Here is a 25,067-nt window from a genome sequence, read left to right as displayed (position 1 = left end):
CACAGGAGGTGGCGCGGCAGGAGGGGTGGGGGCAAAGGACAGGGGCCCTGGGGCAGGTGGCCTGGTGGCAGGCAGCTGGCCCTTTGAGGAGATAGTTGTCTCTGTTCTGATGCAACAAGGGAGCCGAGTCTGTATCAGAAATGACAAAACGAAATACCAGCAAATACACTGCCTCCCCACCACCGATAAACAGGAAGCAGGAGCGAGATAAAAATACCCTTCTCTTTGCAGCTGCAGCTTCCACCGTACAGGTTGCAGAAGGTCACTCTCGACAGGAAACGTGACTGCTTTCGGAAGGGAGAGGTGGCTACGTTCGGGGGTTTGAGATGATGGGGAGAAAGGGGAGCGACAGCAAGTGAAGAAGTCGGGCCGATCTGCTCGTGCCCCTCCTGGCCACTAGCTTGAGGCCCACCTTGGACATACGTGTTACCTCCTCCTTGCTACCTGGGGCCATTCGAATTCGATGGCGTGGGTGAGACGGTGGTGGTTTTCCACGTACCTTCTTGGCCACAAAGCGCTGCACCAGGCCTCAGCAAACTGTTTCTGTAAAGGGCCAGCTAAGAAATGCTGTAGGCTGTGGGGGCCATCCAGACTCTGTTACTAACAAATGAGTGGATGTTCCCATTGAACTCGATTTATGGACACTGGTATTTGACTTTCATATTTCCAGGTGTCATGAAATATTATTCTTTTCGGAACCCTCCCCCCCCCAACCATTAAAAAATGTATAGAAACCATCATTGGAAGTAGTTCACCATTGCAAGACTTGGCCATCGGACCAGACAGTTTGCCAACCTTTGCATGATACAAACAAAGGGGTTATTTTTGTTGTTATTTAACTTCCCACCCAACCCAGGAATCCCAGCCTCGGCATTCCCTTCGTGGCCTCAGCCAGCTTGAGAACTCATTTCCGCCCTAGAAACCCTTAGCAGAAATACGATTTTTTTTTACCCACTGGTTTCTGTGTTGTCGTGAAATCGGAAAATTGTGATTGTAAAAGTAATACATACCTACTTTGAAATGTTTGGGACATTCTGGCAACTCTAAGATAGAAATCAGTGATAACCACAGTTAATATCTTAATATTTTTCCGGTGAGAGGTGTGTGCATGTGTGGAATGTACATTTCCTCTCCAACTGAGATTGCATCGAAGCGTAGTTTCGATCTCTTCTCGTTTTCCATTCCACACGATCTATCTAGCCCGTGTGGTTAAAAATTCCTCAAAGATACCATCTGCAGAATGTTCCATTATTCAGATGTTCCATCATTTACTTAATTAGTTCCCCACTGTTGAAACGTAGGGGCTGCTTCTAGTATTTCTCGATTATAAACAATGTATATAAACCGCGCTGCTGTGAACATCTTTGTCCATAAATCTTTGTCCCCACCCCTCTGATCTTTACAATGTTTATGGGCTGAAGATTACTAGGAAGGACTGTGGTTTTGACTTATATACTGATTTTTGTGTCCCCGAATGTTGCTTTACTGATGCATCAGTTTTCCTGATGATGACATCTTTCTCCCCACCCCACCGCTAGCCCCCAGCAACTGCAGATCTGCTCTCTGTTTATGATTCCATTTTGAAGTATCTTTTCAAAACCAGTCTAAAGTTGATTACAACTTCCTTCTATTCTGCATCATAGTAATAATGTTGCCTTCCCCGTTGTGTGTGTGTGTGTTTGCATTTGCTGTTTTCCATTTGAGCATTCCTTTATCATTGTTTTTTTTTTTATTGTTGACAGTATTACAAATGCCTCCCCCCCCATTTGCCTCCCTCCACACAGCCCCCACCCCACCCGAGGCCTTCCCCACACTATTGTCTATATCCATGGGTTATGCGTATATGCATATCAGTTATTTGGTTTATCTCTTCCTGTCCCCTCTACCCCTCCCCCCTTTGAGATGTCAGTCTGTTCCATGTTTCCATACCTTTGGACCTATTTTGTTCGTCAGTTTATTTTGTTTATTAGATTCCCCATATAAGTGAGATTACACGATATTTCTCTTTCTCTAACTGGCTTATTTCACTTAGCGTAATAATCTCTAGGTCCCTCCATACTCTCAAATGGTAAGAGATCCTTCATATATATATATATATATGTGTGTGTATATATATATGTGTGTGTGTATATATATATATACACACACACACACACACACACACATATTTCTTTATTTATTTTAGAGAGAAAGGAAGGGAGAGGGAGAGAGATAGAAATATAGATGAGGGAAAACATTGACTGGCCACCTCCTGCACGCCCCACACTGGGGATCAGGCCACAACCTAGGCATGTGCCCTGACTGGAATCGACCTCATGGTGCATGGGTGGACACTAAACCATTGAGCCATACGGGCTGGGTGACATCCTTCCTTTTTTTTTTTTACAGCTGTATAGTATTCCATTATGTAAAGGTACCACAGTTTTTTTATCCATTCATCTACTGACGGGCACTTGGGCTGTTTCCAGATATTAGCTATTGTAAATAGCGATGCTATGAACATAGGGGTGTATATATTCTTTCTGATTGATGTTTTGGGATTCCTAGGATATATTCCCAGAAGTGGGATTGCTTGGTCAAATGGTAGTTATGGTTTCACTTTTTTGAGGAAACTCCATAATTTTTCATCTCTCTTGTTATTTTGTTGGGACATATCTCTTGTAAGCAGCACACAATTGAATTTTTGTTCTTTTGGCAACAAAATCTTTACTGCTTTATAGGGGAGGATACATGATTTATGTATTGTTATAGTAGAGGTTTGGTTTTTGGTAATCTCATTTCATGCTTTGCGACTTTGATGTTTCTTTTTTTGTTTTGTTTACTTTGTGACTTTGAATTCTATGCTTATGTATGTTATGTAATGAAATTTATGTTTATTTGCTTTTATATTTTCCATCGATAGGGAAGATATAAATCCTGATTTCAATTTCTTGGGCGATTACCTTTAAAATGTTCAAATCGTGTTTGACTTCCTGGGCTAGACCAGCAGGGCCCAGAGTAGGATTTGCCCCTGTCCCGAGTAGCAAGTGCTGACGAGAGAAGCAGGACAGCCTCTGCGGGAGCACGCTGAGAACTAGGCAGGCAAGGGGGTGGAGACCGTGGTTATGAAACAGCTGAGCGGGACCAGGGAAACCGGACAGAAGGTTCAAAGTGGGCAGGTGAGAGCAGGAGGAATCCCCACCCCCTACAGGCAACTTGTTTTTTCTGCCTAAATATCCACAGGAGTGGATTTTATTCCTGGTTATATTGGAGTGAGGACGTCTTATCATTATTTGCTCTTAAAACACTGGTTGTGCCTGGACGCAGCCAGACTACATCTGAGTCTCAACACTTATTAGCTAAGTGGGCTTGAGCGAATGAGAGACGTCCTCTATTGAATGGGTTGGTAATAGCAGCTAAGTCATGGGGTTGTTATGGGGATTAACTGGGAAGAGAGCGTCTTAGCATGGTGCCTCTCACTTGGAACATACTCAGTACACGTTAGCTATAACCATGAGGGCTCTGGAGCCGTTTTAGTGTTTCTGTGTATGCAATCCTACCTGAAGGGCTGGGGATATTTTTATCTATTATTTGCCTGAAGATATGATATAATTGGGCTATTTAAAAAAATGAAGGAGAGAAATAAGAGAGACGAGGTTAGAGGGGCAACAGGAATTCAAGAGGAGGAGGGCAGGGCATCGGGCAGAGAGGAGCTGGGGTAGGTGCAGATACCTTGGAGAGTTCCCAGGCTCTGCAGAGCCAAAGGAGATCTGGCTCCTGGGTCTGTGGAGAACTGCAGGGGAGGCACTGGGAGAATCTGGAAGCAGAATTAGTGATGAACAGGGACCTGGCACAGGTGAGGTCCAATGTGTTCATGAATGGAATGGGGAAGTTCCAGGGTCGTGTTTCTGGACCAGGAGCAACATGATGAAGTCTTGCAGGAGGAAGGCGGGTTGGGGGTAGGCAAGTTACCTTTTGGGGGTGGGGCTTACAGAGGGGGAGGGGGGAAGTGCACACAGACATAGTCTTTGCAGCTTTGGTGGAGAAACCTTAGACTCCTGTCTTGTCCACATTAGATGAGTTACATGCAGTTCTCCTTCCCTTTGAGGAAATCTGGTGCAGAAATGTTCGCTCCCACATTAGGTAGGAAGCAACTCCTCCCCACCCTCACATTTCAGAAGGGCTGCACATTTCTCAAGGAGATTCACTGAAGCGTGTTTTGTACATGGGCTTCCCTGGTTCCTTCCTTCCTTCCTTCTTTCCTTCCTTCCTTCCTTCCTTCCTTCCTTCCTTCCTTCCTTCCTTCCTTCCTTCCTTCCTTCCTTCCTTCCTGTTTAGACTTTATTCATTTTTTAGAACAGCTGTAGTTTCACAGCAAAATTGAAGGAAGATACAGACATTTTCTCTACATCTCCTGACCTCACATATGCACAGCCTCCCCCATCATCAACAGCTCCCACTAGAGTGGGAATTGGTTACCATTTATGAACCCACATTGACACAATCCCACAAAGTCCATAGTGTGCAGTAGGCTTCCCTGTTGGTGTTGTGCATTCTATGGGTTTGGACAAATGTGTAATGACAGGTGTCCATGATTAGGGCATCATATAGAGTATCTTCTTGCCGTAAAAATCCTCTGCACTCCACCTATTCATTGTCCTCTATTCCCCAACTCCTGGCAACCATTGATTCTTTTACTGTGTCCATAGTTTTGTCTTTTCCCAAATGTCATATAGTTGGAATCATACATTATATAGCCTTTTCACATTGGCTTATTTTACTTAATAATATGTGTTTACATTTACTCCATGTCTTTTCATGGCTTGATAGCTCATTTTTTTAGCACTGGATAATATTCCATTGTCTGAATGTATCACAGTTTATCCATTCACCTACTGAAGGACATCTTGGTTACTTCCAAGTTTGGGTGATTATGAATAAAGCTGCTATAAACATTCACGTGCAGCTTTTATGTGGACATAGTTTTTAACTCTTCTGAGTAAATACCAAGGATCCAGCAGTTGCTGGATTACATGGTAAAAGTATGTTTAGTTTTGTAAGAAACCACCCAAAGTGGCTGTACCATTTTGCATTCCCACCAAAAATGGATGAGAGTTGACTGTATTTATATGGGTCTATTTCTGGGCCCTCCATTCGGTGCCATTGATCTATTTGTCTGTTCTTTCACCAATACCACTGTAGGTGATAGTAAGTCTTGAAGTCAGGTAGCGCCAGTCCTCTCTGACTTTGTTCTTCTCCTTCAGTATCGTGTTGGCTATTCTGGGCCTTTTCCCTCTCCATATAAACCTTAGAATCAGTTCGTCAATATTCATAAAATCACTTGCTGAGATTTTGATTGAGATTGCATTGACTCTGTAGCTCCAGTTGGGAAGAACTGACATCTTGGCGTCACTGAGTCTTCCTATCTCTGAACATGGAATAGCTCTCCATTTTCACATTTTACCTTGATGTCCTCCATCAGAGTTTTGTAGTTTTTCTCACTGAGATCATGTACACATTTTATTAGAATACCCTGGTAGCCCTGGCCAGTTTGGCTCAGCGGTTAGAGCGTTGGCCTGCGGTCCGGAGAGACCTGGGTTCGGTTCCCACTAAGGGCACGTACTTCGGTTGCAGTTTGTCCCCGGCCCTGGTTGGTCGTGAGGGTGGCAGCCACTCGATGTGTCCCTTCACATCGACGTTTCTCTCTCTCTCTCTCCCTCCCACTCTATCTGTACAAAAAATGGAAAAATATCCTCAGGTGAGGATAAAAAAAAAAAAAAAAAAAGAATACCCTGGTATCTTTAGTTTTGTTTTCTTAGAAAACAAAACAAAACTGTACGTGTCCATTCCTTCAACAAATATTTGTTGAGCTCTAACTCTGGGTGCTGGATATCCCAAGTAAGAATGTGGACAAGAGTTGCCCACATGCAGCTTGCATTCTAAAGGGTCTGCTATCACTTTTCCTGCACATAGTACTAGATACAGGTTACGTGTGCAGGGGCATCTGGGTAGCTGATGTGAGTCTCTGTCAACAACTCCTGTTCAGCACAGCCGTGTGCCCAAGGCGTGGACGTTCTGGAAAAGAGAAGATTATAGCTACATGCCTGGTGTGCCCTGGGCCATCATTTTTTTTAATCCTCACCCGAGGACATTTGTTTTTGCATTTATCTTCAGATAGAGTGGGAGGCAGAGAGGGAGGAAGAGAGAGAGAGAAACACCGATGTGAGAGAGACACATTGAGTGGCTGCCACCCACACAACCCAAACCAGGGCTGGGGACAAACTGCAACCGAGGTACGTGCCCTTAGCGGGAACTGAACCTGGGTCTCTGATCCATGGGCCGATGCTCTAACTGCTGAGCCAAACTGGCCAGAGCTGGGCCATCTTGTTCTCATGGTCCTGAGGGTATCAGAGATGCTAAGAAAGTAACTGGCCCCTTGGTATAATCCAAGGGTTGAAGATGCTCTCTGAGATGAAGTCTGTGGTCTAGCCTGAGACCATTGTGGTCCACAGGACAAAACATAGAACAACCCAAGAAAGGATGCTCTGCCAGTTCTGAGGCTCGAGTGGAGGCCAGGCAGGCTGTTTGCTCCCACAGTCATCAGATGTTGACCAGGACCCTGAGCTATGTCACGTTAGCTAAAAAGTTTATGGTTCCAACCCTCCCACCTCTCCAGAGCCCAAGTCTAGTACAGACACAGGTAAATCCACACACGACTACAGTACAGTGTTGTATGTTCTTGGGGAGGGAATAGAAAGTGCATAAGGGTGACTGGCCCAGTCTGGGCGTGTTAGGGGAGGCTTCAGAGAGGAAGTAACATTTAAGGTAAGGTCTGGAGGCTAAGTAAGAATTAACCAGGTAAAGTGAAGGCAGAGAAGGACAAGTAGAGAGAGTAGCACCCAAGAAAACTCAGAGATACAAGAGAGGGGGATGCATGGGTGGTCCTGAAAGGGTCTATGGTGGTTAAAAGGGATAATGCCAGGAGAGGTGGACAGAGGCCAGATCATGTAGGACCCAGAAGAGGCCAAGTGGCCAGTGGCCTTCCCTCTATGAAATAATGGTTGAGGACCCGCTGTGTACCAGGTACTGACCTGGGCACTGTGGGTACCGTGATGAATGGGACAGATGCGGTATTGACCTCACAGACCCCCAGGCTGGCGGAGGAATGAGTTCCCAGCAAGATGCTCAAGGCTCAGCTTGGAGCTCTGCCTGTTCTTTTAAAATTGAGATGTAATTCACATACCACAAAATTCACCCTTCTAAAGTGTGCAATTTGTGCTCTCGAGTGTATTCACAAGGTTGTATAACCATTACTAGTATCTAATTCCAGAAAATTTTTATCACCCGCAAAGGAAACCCTGTACCCATTACCAATCTCTCCCATGCCCTACCCCTTAGCTCCTAGCAGCCACCAATCTACTCTCTATCTTTATAGATTTGTCTATTCTGGACATTTCATATCAATGAAATCATACAATATGAGTTTTTGTTTTTTTTAGAGAGAGAGGAAGGGAGAGAGAGATAGAAACATCAGTGAGAGGGAACATCTATTGGCCGCCTCCTGCATGCCCCCCACTGGGGATTTGGCCCACAACCTGGGCACAATGACCTGATTAGGAATCAAACCGGCAACTTCTTGGTGCATGGGTCAATGCTCAACCACTGAGCCAAATCGGCTGGGCAATGTGAGATCTTTTGTGTGTGGTTTCTTTCACTTAGCATAATGTTTTCAAGGTTTATTAATGTTGTAGCGTGTTCTTTGTTCTTTTTTATGGCCAAATAATATTCCACTGTATAAATATAACACATTTGAATTTTTCATTCATTCATTGATGGATATTTGGGTTGTTTCCACTTTGGAGCTGTTATAAATAATGCTGCTGCTAACATTTGTATACAAGTTTTTGTGTGGACGTATGTGTTCATTCTTCTTGGGTGTGTACCTAGGAATGGAATTGCTGGGTCATATAGTCACTCTATATTTACTTTTTGAGGGACCACCAGACTGTTTTCCAAAGCAGCTGCACCATTTTACATTCCCACTAGCAGTGCGTGAGGGTTCCAGTGTCCCCAAATCTTCACCAACACTTGTTTGTGTCTGACCCCTCTTCTTCTCGAATGGGCTCTGGAGAGAGGCACCATGGGGAGGAGCAAGGCCTGGCTCCCCAGCCCAGGCATGTGACTTTGAGGGACGCCAGGGTCTTCCTTGCCCACCCTCCACCATGGTGAGTCATTGCCCGGGACCCTGGTGTGAACTGCTGGTGCTGTGCCAGGCGCTGCAGAAGCCACGTTAGGTTCGACTGAGTCCCCACCCCCACCCCCAGCCCCAGGCGGCTAGGCTTCCCTGGAAGCAGCTATTTCTGGCTATTTCTGCTCCAGGGAGGAGCGGTGGTGGGTGGAAATTTTGAAATTGCTCAGTGGGGTGATTTTGAAGTGCAACGCATTAAGGACTCAGGACAACCTTGACTTGAGAGCAGAACAAAGGGCTGCTTTTTGAGAGTACTGGCCCTTCTGCATTGTTCAAGCAGCAGGCGGGGCCTCCTGCAACCTGGCAGCCCCTGAGGAGTGGGAGGGGCATGGTGGGCCAGTGCTGGTTTGACCAGGCTGCACGTGCTGGACCCCATGAGATGCTGGGCGAAGCAGACCTGGGACCTGAAGAAGGGGAGGAGGTGGGCTCAGTGCGGTCAGGATTTTCCACGGAGGAGGTGCCACCCAGTGGGCCGGCGTGGCAGCTGGAGGCAGGCCGCCAGAGTTCTTGGGATCAGGGCTGGGAGGTAGAAGCAGCAGGAAGCCGGACAGGGAAGTGTTGGAGCTCAGGCTGGAGGTGGTCTCAGAGCTGCCACTCATTTGCTGGGGGACCTCAGGCTAAGTGTTGACCTTGGCATCCTCATCTACAAAGGACTCTGACCAGGTGGTTGCAATGACTGAGCGATGGTTGTCTTAATGGTCGTGCAGTGCTCCTGACCTTTCTTCTAGCCTTTGCCACCTCCCGGCTCTCCTCACTCCGACATCTGCATCTCATCCTGCACTTCCCCTTGCTAACCCGTTCCCTTCCTTCGCTAAAATCCAGCCTTTGGAGGCAGCCAGGTCTGGGTTCAAATCCCAGCTTTGCCATTCCCAGCTACCTGCCGCAAGTCATTCCCGTGTTCAAACCTGAGCCTCAGATCTTCCTAAATTGGGGCAATAATGGCAGGCAGTTTATTAATAATAGCAGGTCAGGAACCCTCATAACTGGATTAGGAGGGCTAACGGTTTGATGGGGGTGAAGCGCTAACACCATGCCCTGCACACAGTTAGTGCTGGGTGGTAGAAAGGACAACCAAGGGCGCGGGGCAGGGGAGGTGAGGACTGGGGTCCTGGGCAGGGAGGAAGTGCCAGGTGCGGGGCCTGGGACTGGGGCTGAAGGACCCCTCCTGTCAGCGGCCAGGTCTGGCTGCATGGACAGCACAGGCTCAGGGAGGGGTGTTTGCTGCTTCATTTATGGACAGAATCTGTTCTCGTTGCCTTTCAGTCCTGAGTCCCACTCCTTGTGGTGCCCGTATCCACAGGTCTGTGCACCTGTCCCCAAGAGGAGAACATGTCCCCACTGTCCCGTGGCCCCAGGAACAAGCAGCCCTGTGGGCCCTGGACCATTCTTCCCTTCATCTCTTCCTTCCTTTGTTCATTTACACAAGGATTATTTCTTTTGTAAAAAACAAACAAACAAAAAAAACAAACAAATTTTTTTAAAATCCTCACCGGAGAATATTTTTCCATTTATCTTCAGACAAAGTGTGAGGGAGGGAGGGAGGGAGGGAGGGAGGGAGAGAGAGAGAGAGAGAGAGAGAGAGAGAGAGAGAGAGAGAAACATCAGTGTGAGAGAGACACATCAAGTGGTTGCCTCCCACATGACTCTGACCAGGGCTGGGGGCCAAACTGCAACCAAGGTACGTGCCCTTGACCAGAATCGAACCCAAGACTCTGGTCCGTGGGCTGATGCTCCAACCACTGCAAAACTAGCCAGGGCTAAATGTTTATTTTTAAAGAAAATTGTAGGTATTTAAGTGTACAACATGATGTTTATATATAGGGATAGGGAAATGATTAGTACAATAAGCTAATCAACATATCCATCACCTCATATATTTACCTTCTTTTGAGATGTTGGTCAGAGGGGACAATGTTGCAGTTATGCAGGACGAATAAGGGTAGAGAGCTAAGATCCAGCATGATGACTATTTAGTTAAGGATAATAATTTATTGAGTCCTGGAGATTTGCTAGGAGAGTCCATTTCAGGTGCTCTTGCTACAATAGATATTTTTTGCCATTTCTGCTATGAGCCAGGCCCCATGGTGGGCAATGGGGACACTAGTCAATGAGACTAACATGTCCATGTCCTCATGGAGCCCAAAAAACTAAATAAATAGCTATATAGTTCTTACACACTAACTAATCACCCTGTCATTACAAATTGTGACAGGCACTGCTGTGAAGCAGAAATGCAGGGTACTGTGGAGGAGAATAACTCAGGCCACTCAATTGAGATTGGAGTGATCAGGGAAGGCCTCTCAGAGGAGGTGGCATTTTGGCTGGAATCTGAAGGATGAAGAGGAGATTGCTGGCTTAAGAATGGGAAGAAAGTGAGTGTGTAAAGGCCTCGGGGAGCTCAGTTTTTGTTTTGTTTTGCTTTCAGAAATGAAAGAAGCCATTGTAACAGAATCAGTGAGTGACTGGGAAGAGAGGTGGGATGATGGGACGAGGTGGGGTGAGGAGAGGCAGGGACTTGCAGAACCTTGGAGGCCACATTGCCGGAAGGGAGCTGGGTGGGAAAGGAAGTGAGATGGGAAGGCAGGAGGGTACCCCATGAACACGTCTGTGCACATCACATGGCCTGGAGGCAGCAGCTGAGCCCCAGGGCACCCTGGCAGGTGTCGATGGCCCAAGGTCCACCTCCAGGGGCAGGTACCTCTGTCTTGCTGTCCCCATTCCCCCAAAGCAGGAGCAGGAACCACACTAGTGGTTGCACCGACCAGCTCGAGGTCAGGCAGTCTGCTCTGTGCGGCAGGGAGGGTCAGGTTGCAAAGAAAACCCGAGCTTGTCAGTGGTGATTTCTCCCAGCCGAGGCAGCCACCATCAGCTTCCTGCCGAGATGCGCCTGTTCGGCCTCCCTCACTGCAGCTGGAGACGGAGGGGAGCAGATGGCCCTGCTTGGCCCAGATTCCAGCCAGATTGCCAGGGAGGTGTGGGCAGAGCAATGCGGTTGGTGCCAGGAGTGGGACTACACAGGAGGAGGGCGGGAACCACCTCTTTGCCATCCCCCGTGGGTCTCGTCTGTATGGGGGTGGGGTGGAGACATCGACTGTGGCCTCACTGTGGTCCTTGAACCGCCAGCTGCTTGGGTTCCCTGGAGAGAGATGGCCTCTGTCTTTTACAAGCACGTTGAGATCTCCTGAGAGATAGAAGATGTCAGTGGCTGTATTCCCAGCTCCCAGCACAGGGCGGGGCCAGGCAGGAGCTCAGTGGTTGTGTTTTATGTTTATTTCTAAGAGAAATGATAGTAGTAGCTCTCAGATGTTGTCTTACTTAATATTTACGGCAGCCCCACAAAGGAGGTGACCCCATTTTCCTGATGAGGACCCTGAGGCACAGAGCGGAGGCATAACGTGCCTGAAGCCACAGCTAAACAAACGTGCGAGAGCAGATGGGTCCCTGACAAATTGATGGCCAAGCCCGGGCCTTGGGGCGTGGGGGACAGGGAGCAGACCCGAGTGTGGACCATGAGAAGTGGTGGGTGAGCCTGGCTGGGGGGCACCGCATGCCCCCTCTTTGTGTTCCCTGAGCCTCAGTCGACCCCTTAGGCCCTACCAAGGCAGCGTCCACCATTGTGTAAGGTGCCCCGGGAGCAAGAGATGAGCCTGGAGAGGGGCCCGCGAGGTGTGGCTGAGCAGGCTGCCACCAACACTCCAGAGGAAGCCATTCACGGGATGACTGCATAATTCCCCTGGAGTTACGCCAGGGGACAGCCCTGTAGGCAGGACCACAGCGTGCAGGACCTGGAAGACCAGGGTCTGCAAACCTGGTCTGTCAAGGGCCAGAGAGAAAATATTCTAGGCTGTGTGGGCTGCAGGTCTCCGTAGCTCCTCAACTCTGCTGTTGCGGGGTGAAGGCAGCCACAGGGGGCACGTAGGCGAACGTGTTCCGGTAAAACAGTTTACAGAATCAGGCTGCACGCCAGCCGCGGTGCGTGGAGCATCCTTTGGCGGCCCCAGTGGAGGCCGCAGAAGGTCTCTGAACTTCCTTCTAAGAGCAACATGGAGCCGCAAGAGGGCTTTGAGCAGAGAGTGAGAGGAAGCCAATTTTCATGGAATATGGCCCTGGAAGATCTGGCTGTGCCCTCCCCCAGGGCAGTGTTTCTTCTGTCCTGTTTCTGGATCCCTGAGCCCTTCTGTCTGCAAGAAGAGGCTGGGAACTGAGGGCCTCTCATGCTTAAGAAGGAGAGGTCACTGCTGTCTGTTCTGCGGTCACCCGCCTCCCCACGCCAGCTCTCAGCACGGGTCTGGCCACTCAGCAGGGCCCCAGCAATGCGGGTTCCCATTCCTGGCCTCAGGGGCGCAGGGTAGAGCAACTCTGTGCTCATCAGCCTGGCTTTGAAATCATAGGGTCTGATTTCCTCCACTTGGCCACGTGTGACTGTGAGCTGACCCTCTGTCTCCTCCTCTTCATAAGGGGAATAATTACAGACACGAATCCATGGAAGAGTGGTTCTGCATTGACCTGGGAAGGGCTCAGTGAGAAGACACTGTTGATAGAATAATCATTTTTCTTGCTAAACCCCAGAGGCAGGAGAGCCTGGTCATGCCCTGGGTGGGGAGGTCTTTGCTCCAGGAGCTGTGTTCAGAGCCACGCTCCAAGCTAGAGCAGAAGTAGAACCACTGAGGGGACCTTGGCCCCCGAGTAGTAAGGGCTCCTTAGAGATGAAGTGAGTAGTCCCACCTCTTGGACTGAAAATAACTGCCTGACGTTGGAGTAATTACATGTCTTGGGCTCCCACACAGCATGGAGAACACCCCAATAATTGCTGTATACACAGGCTGCTTTTGGCAGCTGAACCTTAATTTCTGCCTTAACGGTCTCCTGGATGGGAAGCCTGGTCCATCCCCTACCCCCATGGGACATGAAGCTTTGCTTCATGTGAATAGAATCTCCCTGGACAGGGACACAATGACCACTTCTACTCTCCAAAGGCCATCGCCAGGCCCGGAACATCCTCCCTGGCCCATGAACAGGCTGGGTCTGGTGATCAGTGGCTTTACCATAGTCTCCTCTCATGACCCTCAGGCTGGGACCAGCTACCAGGTCATCCACAACTCTGCAGGAGAGACCCACGGGCCATGCTGCTGATTCCAGACACAAGCCATCTGGGGTCAGCACCGGAAGGTGGCCTGCTTGGCTCAGAGATGGAGAGGCTGTGTGCTTGGACAGAGCTAGGGGGCTGCTGATTCGGTCAGGGTCCTGGAAGGGTTGTGGAGGATTTACTGTGTGCCAGGCCTCAGGGAAAGAGCAGTAAATGCTGTCACTGTCCTGCCCTCTTGGGGCTTAGTGCCCTATGGCAGACAGACCCAAAGCCCGTAATTACCCAAATAGTTATGTGATTGTAGTTGTGATAAGGCTATACGTGAAATGCATAGGGGTGGTGGGTGTATATAACTGGGGGGATGCCCTCGTCTTGGAGTTTGAGTTGAGACCCAGAGGATGAGTGAGGTAGTGAGGTAGATGTGCGTGTGTGTGCATGTGTGTGTGTGCATGTGTGTGTGTGCATGCGCGTGTGTGTGCATGCACATGCACATGCTAAAAATGGAAGCATGGATGGCAGATGGGTGGATGAATGGAGGATGATTGAGTTCTTCCAGGCAGAGGGAACAGGCTCTGCAAAAGCTCAGAGGCCAGAGGAAGCGTGGTGACCCTAGCTGACAAAAGACCATTGTGGAATGTGTTTAGGGTTTGAGAAGAGACTGGAGAGGTGGGTAGGTAGGTGCCAGTCTTACAGACCAGGGTGTGAGTGGTGCCCACTGGGACTGTGCAGGGTGGATGGAACATGCAGGCAGGGATAAACCCCATGCAAGGGTTTTGACTGTTCCTAGAGCAGTGGGAAGCCATAGAAGGACTTTAGCAGTTGGTGATGGGACCAATGTCCATTTATAGTGCCCCAAGGCAGTACAAACAAACAAGACCCTTTGTGTCAGGACCTGGGGAGAGTGCGTCTGCCTGGGCCCCCTGCATGCCTGCACACCCAGTGTGACGGGACGCTCACTCCTGTCCCCTCTGTTGCAGTGCGCTACTTCCTGAAGAACAAGGTCAGCCCTGATTTGTGCAACGAGGATGGACTCACAGCCCTGCACCAGGTAAGGCCGGGCTGGCAGGGGTCCCTGGCTCCCTGCTCCCCACCTGGACAGGTGCCCCATCTCCCTGCTTTTTCCTGCCCAGAAGCCTCAGGGGGGAGGAAGGGAGGGAGGGGGAGCTGCAGCTGCCCCATTTGAAAGGCCCTTGTGTGCTTCGGAGACGTGTGTGCCTGTTACAAACACGCCCACAGAGCCCCTGTGCACGCTCACGCGGTGTACACACAGCCTCTGAGGACAGGGAGCCTTTGTCCACTGCACCCTCCCTTCCTAGCAAAGGGTTTGGCAAGCACAGCAAATCTGTTTGCAGCTCGACTGTTTACGAAGCACGCTTGCTCACACCCACCATGGCATGCCCCCATCCTGCCGACAAAGGTGACTGACAGGGGTGATGCGACCTGTAAGGTGGCTTGGTCATGAGCTATCACCATGAACCATATGTTGTCACAACAAACGACCTTTCTAGGGAAGTGTGTTGGGTCCAGCCCCCTGGCTGGGGAAGGGCTGCTGGCTGTCACCTCCCGCCTGGATGCTGCCTCAGCCTCCTAACAGGTCCCCAGCGTCTAGCTGCCCTGCCGTGATTCATTCCCCACGCTCAGGCCATAGGGACGCTCAAGCCCAGCATCTACTGGCGTTACTCCAAGCGCTGTGGTGTCTTCCTGTAAGGCCCCCGAGCGGCCTGGCCCCCTGAGCTCCAGCCGTACAGCTGTTTGGTTCTTTGCACACACTCTGCTGATCCCTGCCACCCTTTCCCTCATGCGCTGGTTATCCCCAAGGGTTATGCTCTTATACACATGTCCTTTTCTCCTGGGCACCCCTTTGGCTGGTCGTTTTAGCCATTACTGTGATCGTTTGGTTTGGTCCCTGCACCCAGACTCCGAGCCGCACCAGGGTAGAGCCCAGGTCTCTTGCTCATTGGTGGACCCCAGCGCCTCCCCAGGCTGGCATGCAGTAGGTGCTCCATCTGTGCACGCCAGTATAATGTCACACGGAGCCTTCCTGTGCCGTGGCCCAGCTTTGAGCAGGTGGGAGGCCAGGCTGCCGGAGCCGGGTTGGTGAGAGTTTCTCCATCTCCCTGCGAGGGCAGGAAGAGGTGAACAGACACCAGCCGCTGCCCTGCCCGTAAGCCCCAGGGCAAGTCCCACCCTCAGCCTTCAGCCCCGTGACTTCCTGTGTGTCCTCCACGCTTCTCCTCCTGCCCCTTCAGGGGCCTCACTTTCCTCATCTGTGAAAGACGAATAACCAGTAACGCATCCCACTGGGTTGCTATGAGGATTAAATGAATTCACACAGAAACCCTGCGAACACCACTTGATACTGGATAAATAGTAGCAATCGTTACTATTAAAATCTGTCACCTGTTCGTTTTAAGGGCAACTTCACTCATGTGAAGTGTGGGCCGATTCTCACAACAGCCCTCTGAACTCTTACCCCCATTTTACAGCTCGGGGAACTGAGGCTCAGGCCCAGCACTGTGTAACAGAACTTCCTGTGACGATGGAATGTTCTGCGCGTCTGCAGTGTCTAGTGTGGTGTCCAGTGGCTGTCGAGTCCTCAAAATGTTCTGAGGAGGAAACCAGGCCAGGCATGGCCGAGGGCTAGCAAGGCGCATGGCCCTGGTAACTCCTTTTATTGATGAGGGGGCGTGTTTTTATCACTGCCGTTGCTGGGGCTGTGGTCATTGCTGTCTTTATTGTCACTGTTGCTCCAGTGCCACAAGGAGCACATGAAGCGCTTCCTGTGCCTGCCCAGCAGCGGGCATTTGCACAGGCAGCCTGCCTGGCTTGACCAGGAAACCCGGCCGTGGAGGATGTATGGAGGGGAGCGGCAGGGAGAGGTGATGACGCCTCAGCCAGGGCAGTGGGGGTGGGGCAGCAAGGAAGAGATGGGATCCACACCCTGAGATAGCTTGGACGTGGAAAGGGAGGGGGCAGAGTGGTCGTCCAGCTGCCAGGTGCCATGTCCCACCTTGGGGAATGCAGGAGGGGAGGCCTGCCCACTCCAGCATGCACCCCACCCCCTTGCACCTCTCTGCCCAGTCCCCACCTCAGCCCTTGCTCAGCCCAGGCCTCCCAGGTGCAGGCTGCTCCAGACTCTGGGTATCCCTGTCACAAGACTGCAATTCTGGGTGCAGTTCTCTCTCCCCCTTCAACCTGAGGCTCCCTCCCCCCAAACTCATGTTTTCTGAAGCCCCCAAGTGTAAGATCTCTGGCCCTCCTATCTCCTGACTACAGGGGCTGGGCTGCTTTCCTTGCTAGGCACTGGGGCTCCTCTGACTCTTCTCTGGGTGACAACCTGGGGCGCCTCGCCTTTCCTCTCCGCCTCACTCTGGCGCCTCTGGCGCCCTCTGCGGGCCGCGCCACGCCACTGCATGCTTCTCCCCACCACCCGAGGCAGCGCCCTGCCTCACTGGGTCACCGCTGTGGGGACACAGCCAACCCCAGACTGGTGAGTGCAAGAAGAGAACCTGGGCCTCTTGCACTATCTGTGCAAGCGACTGTCCTTCCCCACATGTTCTGGTGCTGAGCCCTGGTTCCACTGGGGTAGGGGTGGGGGCTGTGGTGCTGCCCCGTCCCCGTCCCCATCCCCATCCCCACACACACCAGGGGCATGGCTGCCACCAGTGCCCCTCTCCATCTGCTGGCATCCAGTTACTGCTCCCCATGCCTACTGTCACTCCTGTAGGCCAGGCCACCATCATCTCTTATCTGGGCGATGTCAGTATAGCTCCCAACCATCCCTCTTCTTCTCCAAGAAGCTGCACTTGCAATCTGTTCTCCACATGCAACCAGAGGAGGGATTTAAAATAAAGTCTGGTTGTGCTGTACCTCCAGATATAACTGCACTATGTCTCCCACTGCACTGAAGGCCAAGCCCTGGCTGGATGGGCAGCACCGAGCACTGTGCCCCGCCGACTCTCCTCCTGCAGCCTGTCTTCCTGCCCTGTCCTCTCCTCTCCCCGCCCATCGCCCTGGCTTGAGGCCTCTCTGTCCCCTTGGAATCTTTCACTCTCTGTCCCTGGAGTCAGCGGCTCCAGTGACTGTTGGAGCCCTGAGTCTATCTGGGGGGCTGCAGGCTCCCGACCTTCTCTCTCTGTGAGGCTGACCCCCGTGTGGACAGGCAGGAGCACAAACGTGGCTGCCTCCTTGCAAGGACTGTCTCAAGACTCCCCCTCCCCACCCCACACAGCCTTCACACAGAACTAGGTTCTTCAGGGGGAGGTTTGGTCACTTGGGGCTTCCCCAAGAACTGAGCTCCTGAGTCAGAAATTCCTAAGTCAGAGGTTTCAAACTTTGATTGATCTAGGGCCACACCTTGGAGGCCACTGGTAGGTAGGGGAACCCCTCTAGTTCCCAGCTTTCTCCCTCCCCAGAATCGACCGAGCAGCCCTGCCTGAATCTATTGGTTATCTAAGTTAGCGTTCTCCATCCAATTTTGTTTGAAGAAAGCCTTCTGGAATTAAAAGAAAAAGGTTTTAAGTCCTCCTTCAAAACTTTGTCTCATTTCACCAACACTTTCAAAGCTTTTTATAGCTGACTTCATAGAAATATTATCTTTATACTTTTATCCTGTATATTATTAACTTATAAGGAAACAGGCTCAGAGAAGTTAAGTGGCTTGCCCAAGGTCACACAGCATATAAATACTGGAACTGGATTCAATCTCAGGCTTCAGTGTCCTTGTGGCCTCTCGAGGGGAACTTGGTGTGTCCCCCCTGGGGCCCGGGGCCTTGCCTGGAGCTGACCCTGCCTGTGTCCCCCTCACAGTGTTGCATCGACAACTTTGAAGAGATTGTCAAGCTGCTCCTTTCCCACGGTGCCAACGTGAACGCCAAGGACAACGAGCTGTGGACACCCCTGCATGCCGCGGCCACGTGTGGCCACATCAACCTGGTGAAAATCCTCGTTCAGTAGTACGTACCCTTCTCTTCCTCAAGAAGAGCCTCCCTTCTGCCTTTGGTTTTTTTTACATTTCTCTTTTTTCATCTCTTTCTTTTTTCTCTCTCCACCCCTTTCTCCTTCTCCTCACATCCTGCCTTTATCTCTGCTTCTTTTTCTTTGTTTCCACCTCTCTCCTCCTCCTCCCTCAATTCCCCTTTTTTCTCTTCATCTCTGTGTGCCTTTATCTTTTTTATTTTTTTATTTTAAAGAGAGAGAAAGGAAAAGAGAGAGAAACATTGATGAGAGAGAACATCGATTGACCGCCTCCTGCATGCCCCCTGCTGGGGATTTGGCCCACAACCTGGGCATGTGCCCTGACCAGGAATTAAACTGGTGACCTCTTGGTGCATGGGTCGATGCTCAACTACTGAGCTACACCCACCTGGCAGGTATTTTTTTCTCTAGATCTCTGTCTCTCTTTCACTCCTAGTCTCGCTCTGTCTTTTCCACTCTGTCTCTCTTCATTATCTCTCTCTCCTTACGTTCTCTTCCCCTTCCCCAAGTTTTCTTGCAGTAAAAATACACATGATATAAAATGAATCTTCTTAACCATTTTTAAGTGTACGGTTTAGTGGTAGTAAGTACACTTACATTCTTGTGCAACCATCACCATCCATTTCTGGAACCCGTCTTCCCTAACTGAAACTCCACCCCCATGAACAACAACTCTCCATCTCCCTTCCCCTCTCCCTGGGAGCCACCATTCTACTTTCTGTCCCCATGATTCTGACTACTCTCGGTACCTCGTCCAGTGGAATTATGTCGTATTTGTCTTTCTGTGACTGGTCTTATTTCACTTAGCATAATGTCCTCAAGGTTCATTGGGTTGTAGCATATATCAGGATTTCTTTTCTTCTTAAGGCTGAATAATAATTCATTGTATATGTATATACCACATTTTGCTTATCCATTCATCTTCCCATGGACACTTTGGTGGCTTCTGTGTTTGTAGCTGTTGTGAATCATGCTGCTGTGAACATGTCTCAAGACCCTGCTTTCAGTTCTTTGGGGTCTACACCCAGAAGTGGGATGGCTGGATCGTAGGTACTTTTTTTCACAGTAGCTGTGCCATTTTACATTCCCACGAACAGTGCACATAAGTTCCAGTGTCTTCACATCCTCCCCAACACTTACTTTCTGGTTGTTGTTTGTTTTGTTTTTATCATAGCCATCCTAATGGGTGTGAGGTGGTCTCTTATTGCAGTTTTTTTTTTTATCTTCACCCAAGGACACTTTTGCATTCATCTTCAGATAGAGTGGGAGGGAGAGAGGGAGGGAGAGAGAGAAACATCGATGTGTGAGAGACACATTGACTGGTTGCCACCCACATGACCCCAACTGGGGCCAGGGACAAATTGCAACTGAGGTACGTGCCCTTAGTGGGAATGGAACCCGGGACTCTCTGGTCCACGGGCTGACGCTCTAACTGCTGAGCCAAACTGGCCAGGGCTCTTATTGTAGTTTGATTTGCATTTCCCTAATGATTAATGATTTTGAGCATCTTTTCATGTGCTTATTGGCCATTTGTATATCTTTAGAGAAACATTTATTCAAGTCCTTTGCCGATTTTTTAATTGTGTTGTTTGCTTGATGCTATTGAATTTTATTTCTCTATATATTCTGGATATTAATCCCTAATGACTTGCAAATATTTTCTCCCATTCTGTGGGTTGTCCTTTTACTCTGTTGATAGTGTCTTTGGGTGCACCAAATTTTAAAATTTTCATGGAGCCCCTTTGTCTATATTTTTCTTTCGTCGCCTGTGCCTTTAGTGTTATAGCTGAGAAATCATCACCAAATCCAATGTCATAAAGCTTTTGCCCCATGTTCCTAAGAGTTTTAGTATTTTAGGTCTTGCATTAAGATCTTCCTCCATTTTTGAGTTAATTTCTTTTATTGTGTTAGGTAAGGGTTCAACTTCATTCTTTAGCACCATATCCAGTTTTTTTCCAGTAACATTTACTGAAGAGACTTTCCTTGCCCAAGGCCTTGGGGAATGGCCTTGGCGTCCTTGACAAAAACCCTTCATCATGTATGTGAGGGCTCTCTATTCCTTCTGAGCTCTGTCTTCTATTCCTTTGGTCCGTAGGCCTATATGTCAGTGCCATGCTGTTCTGATTACTGCAGCTTTGCATTAAGTTTTGAAATCAGAAAGTGTCAATTCTCCATATTTGTTCTTCTTTATTAAGGTTGTTTTGGCTATTGGGATCTTTGAGAGTCCACGTATATTTTAGGATGTCTTTTTCTGTTTCTGCAATATATATATATATTATTTATTGGGATTTTGATGGAAATTGCATGGAATCTGTAGAGTGCTTTGGATAGTATTAACGTCTTAACAATATTAAGTCTTCACTTCATGACATTTATTTATGTCTTCTTAAATCACTTTCAGCATTGCTTTGTAGTTTTTACTGTACACGTCTTTCACTCCATTGATGAAGCTTAATTCCTAAGTACTTTGTTGTAAATGAAATTATTTTTTTAACTTTCTTTGCAGGTTATTCATTGTTAATATATAGAAATGCAACTTGTGTTTGTATTGACTTTGTATCCTGCCACTTTGCTGAATTCATTTATTAGTCCTAACTTGTTGTGTGTGAAATCTTTAGGGCTTTCAAATAATTTTACTTCTGTTCCAATTCAGATGCCTTTTATTTCTTTTGTTCCTCTTATTTATTGTTTGTGCCTGATTTATCTGGCTTGAACTTTCAGTGTTGTGTTGAAAAGAGTGGTGAAAGCAGACATCCTTGCCTTGTTTCTGATCTTAGAGGAAAAGCTTCCAGTCTCTCTCCATTAAGTTTGATGTTTGCTGGGAGTTTTTTATATATGGCTTTTATTATGTTGAGGTAGTTTTCTCTTATTCCTGGTTTGTTGAATGTTTTTTTTTTTATCATGAAAGGATGTTGAATTTCTGTGTCAATTGAAATAATCATGTGGTTTTTATCCCCTCTTATTCTGTAATGTAGTGTATCATATCAATCAATTTTTGTATATTGAACCATCCTTGAATTACAAGAATAAATCCCATTTAGTCATGGTGTATAATCCTTTTAATATTCTGTTGAATTTGGTTTGCTAGTATTTTGTTGAGAAATTTCACATGTGTTCATAGGGTTATTGATCTGTGGTTTTCTTTTCTTGTAGTGTCTTTCTCTGGCTTTGGTATCAGGATATTATTTTCTTTCTTAAAATATCTTTTTCTCTGTCTCCAAGAATGCATGAGTCTATATTCTTTTCCTCCACTCATTTTATGTGTTGTTTCCCTTTTTGTTTTTCTTGCTATCCAAAAAACAAGCATACTTCCTTGGCTCCGCCCCCCTCCCCAATCCTGTTGCTTCGGGGGCTTTGGACAGCAGTGTCTTTCCCATGAATAAGGCCACATCTCTCTCTACTGCTCTGCTGCTCTTTTATCTCCCTGAAATTCTTTCTAGTCTGCAGAAGTTCTATAATCACACACAAAAAGGCAACATTTAATTTCAAGTGCATTCAATTGAATTCATCAATAATTGGTGGGCACTTGAGCTGGATCAGGCCTTGTGCGCCCAGATGCAAAAGTTTTAAGGAAGCAGACAGGAAATCAAGTGATTTCAGTACCAGAGCCAAGATGAGTGAGACCAGTGGGTTGGAGCCCCAGGAGGCCAATGCGAGCACCTGAGTGCAGGGAGTCGGGACGAGTGGCTCAGCAGGCGACCTTATGCAGAGGTCAGGGCAGAGCAGCAGGGGCCCACTGAGTGACTCCTAGGGGGATGACGATGACGCACTGCTGCCCTGGCTCAGGGAGGAGGATTCGCTTGCCCAAGTGCACACGGGAGTTCAGAGAGGTCACAGTGGAGGCTTGCGAGGCCAAAGGACTGGCTAGTGGCCTATGCCCGCACCTCTGATGAGAACCCGGGAGTGGCTAGGTCTGACTGGAGCATGAACTGGCCACAGCCCGATCAGTGATGGTGCAAGAAGAAAGGGAGTGGTGGCTGCCCGGTACAGTGGGTCCCCAATGCTGATGTGTGCCAGAGCCAAGTGGAGATGGATTTAGAATACATAACCCGAGCCTCACCCCCAGAAACTCTGTTTCAGGAGGTCTGGATGGAGCCCAGGTAATTATTTTAGTAGTCCAGGTAATTCTGCCAAAGGACATCTCAGGACCATGCTTGGGAACTAGTGGCCCAAAAGACAGAGCCTGCCAGGGAGCCCGAGGCTCTGTCCTGTCAGCCTTTTGGGCAGGGACTTTGAGGAGGGGGAGGGGGTAGCCAAGGATGTTTCTGCATGTGGGCAAAAATCTAAATAAAACACAGAGAAGTGAAAAATGCTGGCCCGTCAGAGACCCAGATTTGAGTCTTGACCCTCCCACATCCTGGCTGTGTGACCTTGGACAAGTGACTAAACCTGTCTGAGTCTCTGTTTCCCTTTGAGAACAATAAATACCAGGCCGAGAGGACTGTTATGAGGATTAAATACGAGGATGTGTATACAGGGCTTAGATCAAGCCTGACTCTAAGCAAATGCTTAGTAAGTGGTGCTGCTGTGGTTAATGTTATTTATTATTGTCACCAGGGAGGACTCTGACATCTGTCCTCCAGTGCCTGCCTACTGGCTCAGAGCAGGCAGCTGGGGAAGGTCTGTTGGGACAGCTCTGCTAGGATTTTGGCCTCTTTGCATCTGGGTTCCCAGGATCCTGAAGTTACTGTCCTTGCTGGGGTACACTTTGGTGAGGCTGTGCGTGCTGTGTGCACAGTGGGTATTGGGTGAGAGGCCAGAGGGCAGAGGCAACAAGACCAGTCCTAGCAATACCTACCTGGCCCTCACCCCAGGCCTTTCTCTGCAGTGGGGCTGACTTGCTTGCTGTCAACTCTGATGGGAACATGCCGTATGATCTCTGTGAGGATGAACCCACCCTGGATGTCATCGAGACGTGCATGGCCTACCAGGGTAAGAGCGCAGCAGACGCCATCAAGTGAGCTCAGGGCAGTGTTGCGTTGAGCATCTGTCTCTGAAATCGATGCAGGTGAACACATTAATTAGCAAGCTACATACCTGCCTGCCTCATGCTCAGCGCTCAGGAGATGGGGTGGGCCCCCGTTATTATTATTGTCATGTGATTAACAAGTTGAGGACACATGCTGTGCAGAAGGGAGGTATTGTTCTCTGTGTCACCCACACACACATGCGGGTGGCCTCAGCTGCACTTGTCTCCTCTTCGTCAGCTGTGACAACTCGATAAACATTCACAATAAAGATATATTCCCACTTGGGAAAATAATAAAAAAGTCAGGAACATTTGCAGGTGCCTGCCAGGCACCACACTGGGCTGCCAGAGGCCGGCATAAACAAGATGTGGGCTGTTCTCAGTCACAAATGAGCTTCAGAATGGAAACAAATGTAGCAATCAGAGGGACCTGCCTGGCTCCCCGCATGCAGACTCTGAAGCTCCTCTTCAGAAAGAAGTATCAAATCCAGACCATCACTGCAGTCCAGGGTCCTGCCCCAGGCCCTGCCCTGTTTCTTCCCAGCAATAACGCCGATTTGTGTGCTCATTCCCTGGCACCCAGATTTTAACTGTTCATCTTCTGCAGATGCTCTGAACCGTTTTTGTGCCAATCTTGTGAATCTATGGACCCCTTCTCAGAATAATATTTTAAATATGGTTATGAAAATCACAGGATTATAAAGGAAACCAACTATATTAAAATAAAGCTACCAAAATATGTTTAAATGCAGCTACAAAGGTGATTAATTCCTGAAACAATCAGATAATAAGATATGAAAATACATACAGTTTCTGTTGGTGAGAATGTCACAGGCATTGCTAATTCTACTGTGGGTTTTGCCTAGTTCTGGTGGAAGGAAATGCTCTAGTTCATTGAAAGGTTAATAAAAATAAACTTTTTTTTCTTCTTTCCAGTTTACAGACCTGCCCTTAATTCTACCCAAGAATGTTTGGCTTAATGGACCTTTTTATAGAGCATGTCACTCTGTCATTACATACTGTTCGTAGCTGCCAGTAACACTTAAACATTTTAGCAAGAGGTTCAGGCTTTAATTTTTTTTCTTTATTGATTTTTAGAGATAGAGGAAGGGAGAGGGAAAGAGAGATAGAAGCATCGATGAGAGAGAACATCGACTGGCCGCCTCCTGCATGCCCCCCACTGGGGATTAGGCCCACAACCTGGGCATGTGCCTTGACTGGGAATCGAACCAGTAACCTCTTGGTGAATGGGTTGACGTTCAACCACTGAACCACATCAGCAGGGCAAGATTCAGCCTTTAAAATGTCTTTCTGGGTCCCTCCACTTCAGTTTATTCAACTGTCCATTTGAAGGTTATACAAGAGTGGGCAAAAGTAGGTTTCTAGTTGTGAGTACATGCAACAGTTTCTTCTTGTATTATATAATTATTGTATTACTTGCATACAAATAACTGTAAACCTACTTTTGCCCACCCCAGTATATTCATTAATTCAGTCATTCCCGTAACAAAAATTCATTGAGCCTTGTGCTACAAACACAACTGTGCACAAGATGAAGGAAACTAACAGACCCTGATCAGATAGGGTGGTCAGGGGAGGGCACCTGGGGTCGGGGTGGGGTGATATGTGCCGGACCTAGAGTGTAAGACAGAGCCAGCCGTTTGGTCAGCTTGAGGTGGGTACGTGGATGGTAGGGATTTCCAGGTAGAAGAACAGCATCGTAACAGCAACTGATGTCATCACAGTGCCTGTGGGGTGCCAGGCTAGAGTGGCCTTTGTTCTGTGGGCCAGCGCATGGAACATAATGA

The 25,067-nt window shown here is 48.7% G+C and overlaps 1 protein-coding gene across 1 annotated transcript in view; it reads left to right on the top strand.

Annotated features, from left to right (window-relative positions):
- The window catches only part of PPP1R16B (protein phosphatase 1 regulatory subunit 16B), a 78,648-nt gene that overhangs the window by 41,670 nt on the left and 11,911 nt on the right, over positions 1-25,067 (top strand). Inside the window, exons 2-4 of the mRNA XM_036245013.1 lie at positions 14,291-14,361; positions 18,123-18,268; positions 23,119-23,222. Of these exons, the coding sequence (XP_036100906.1) occupies positions 14,291-14,361; positions 18,123-18,268; positions 23,119-23,222 (321 nt within the window). The remainder of the gene's footprint in view (positions 1-14,290; positions 14,362-18,122; positions 18,269-23,118; positions 23,223-25,067) is intronic.

This window comes from Molossus molossus, unplaced genomic scaffold, assembly GCF_014108415.1.
Source record: "Molossus molossus isolate mMolMol1 unplaced genomic scaffold, mMolMol1.p scaffold_m16_p_6, whole genome shotgun sequence".
NCBI classification, from domain to species: Eukaryota; Metazoa; Chordata; class Mammalia; order Chiroptera; family Molossidae; genus Molossus; species Molossus molossus.
This window is presented reverse-complemented; position numbering and strand designations above follow the sequence as displayed.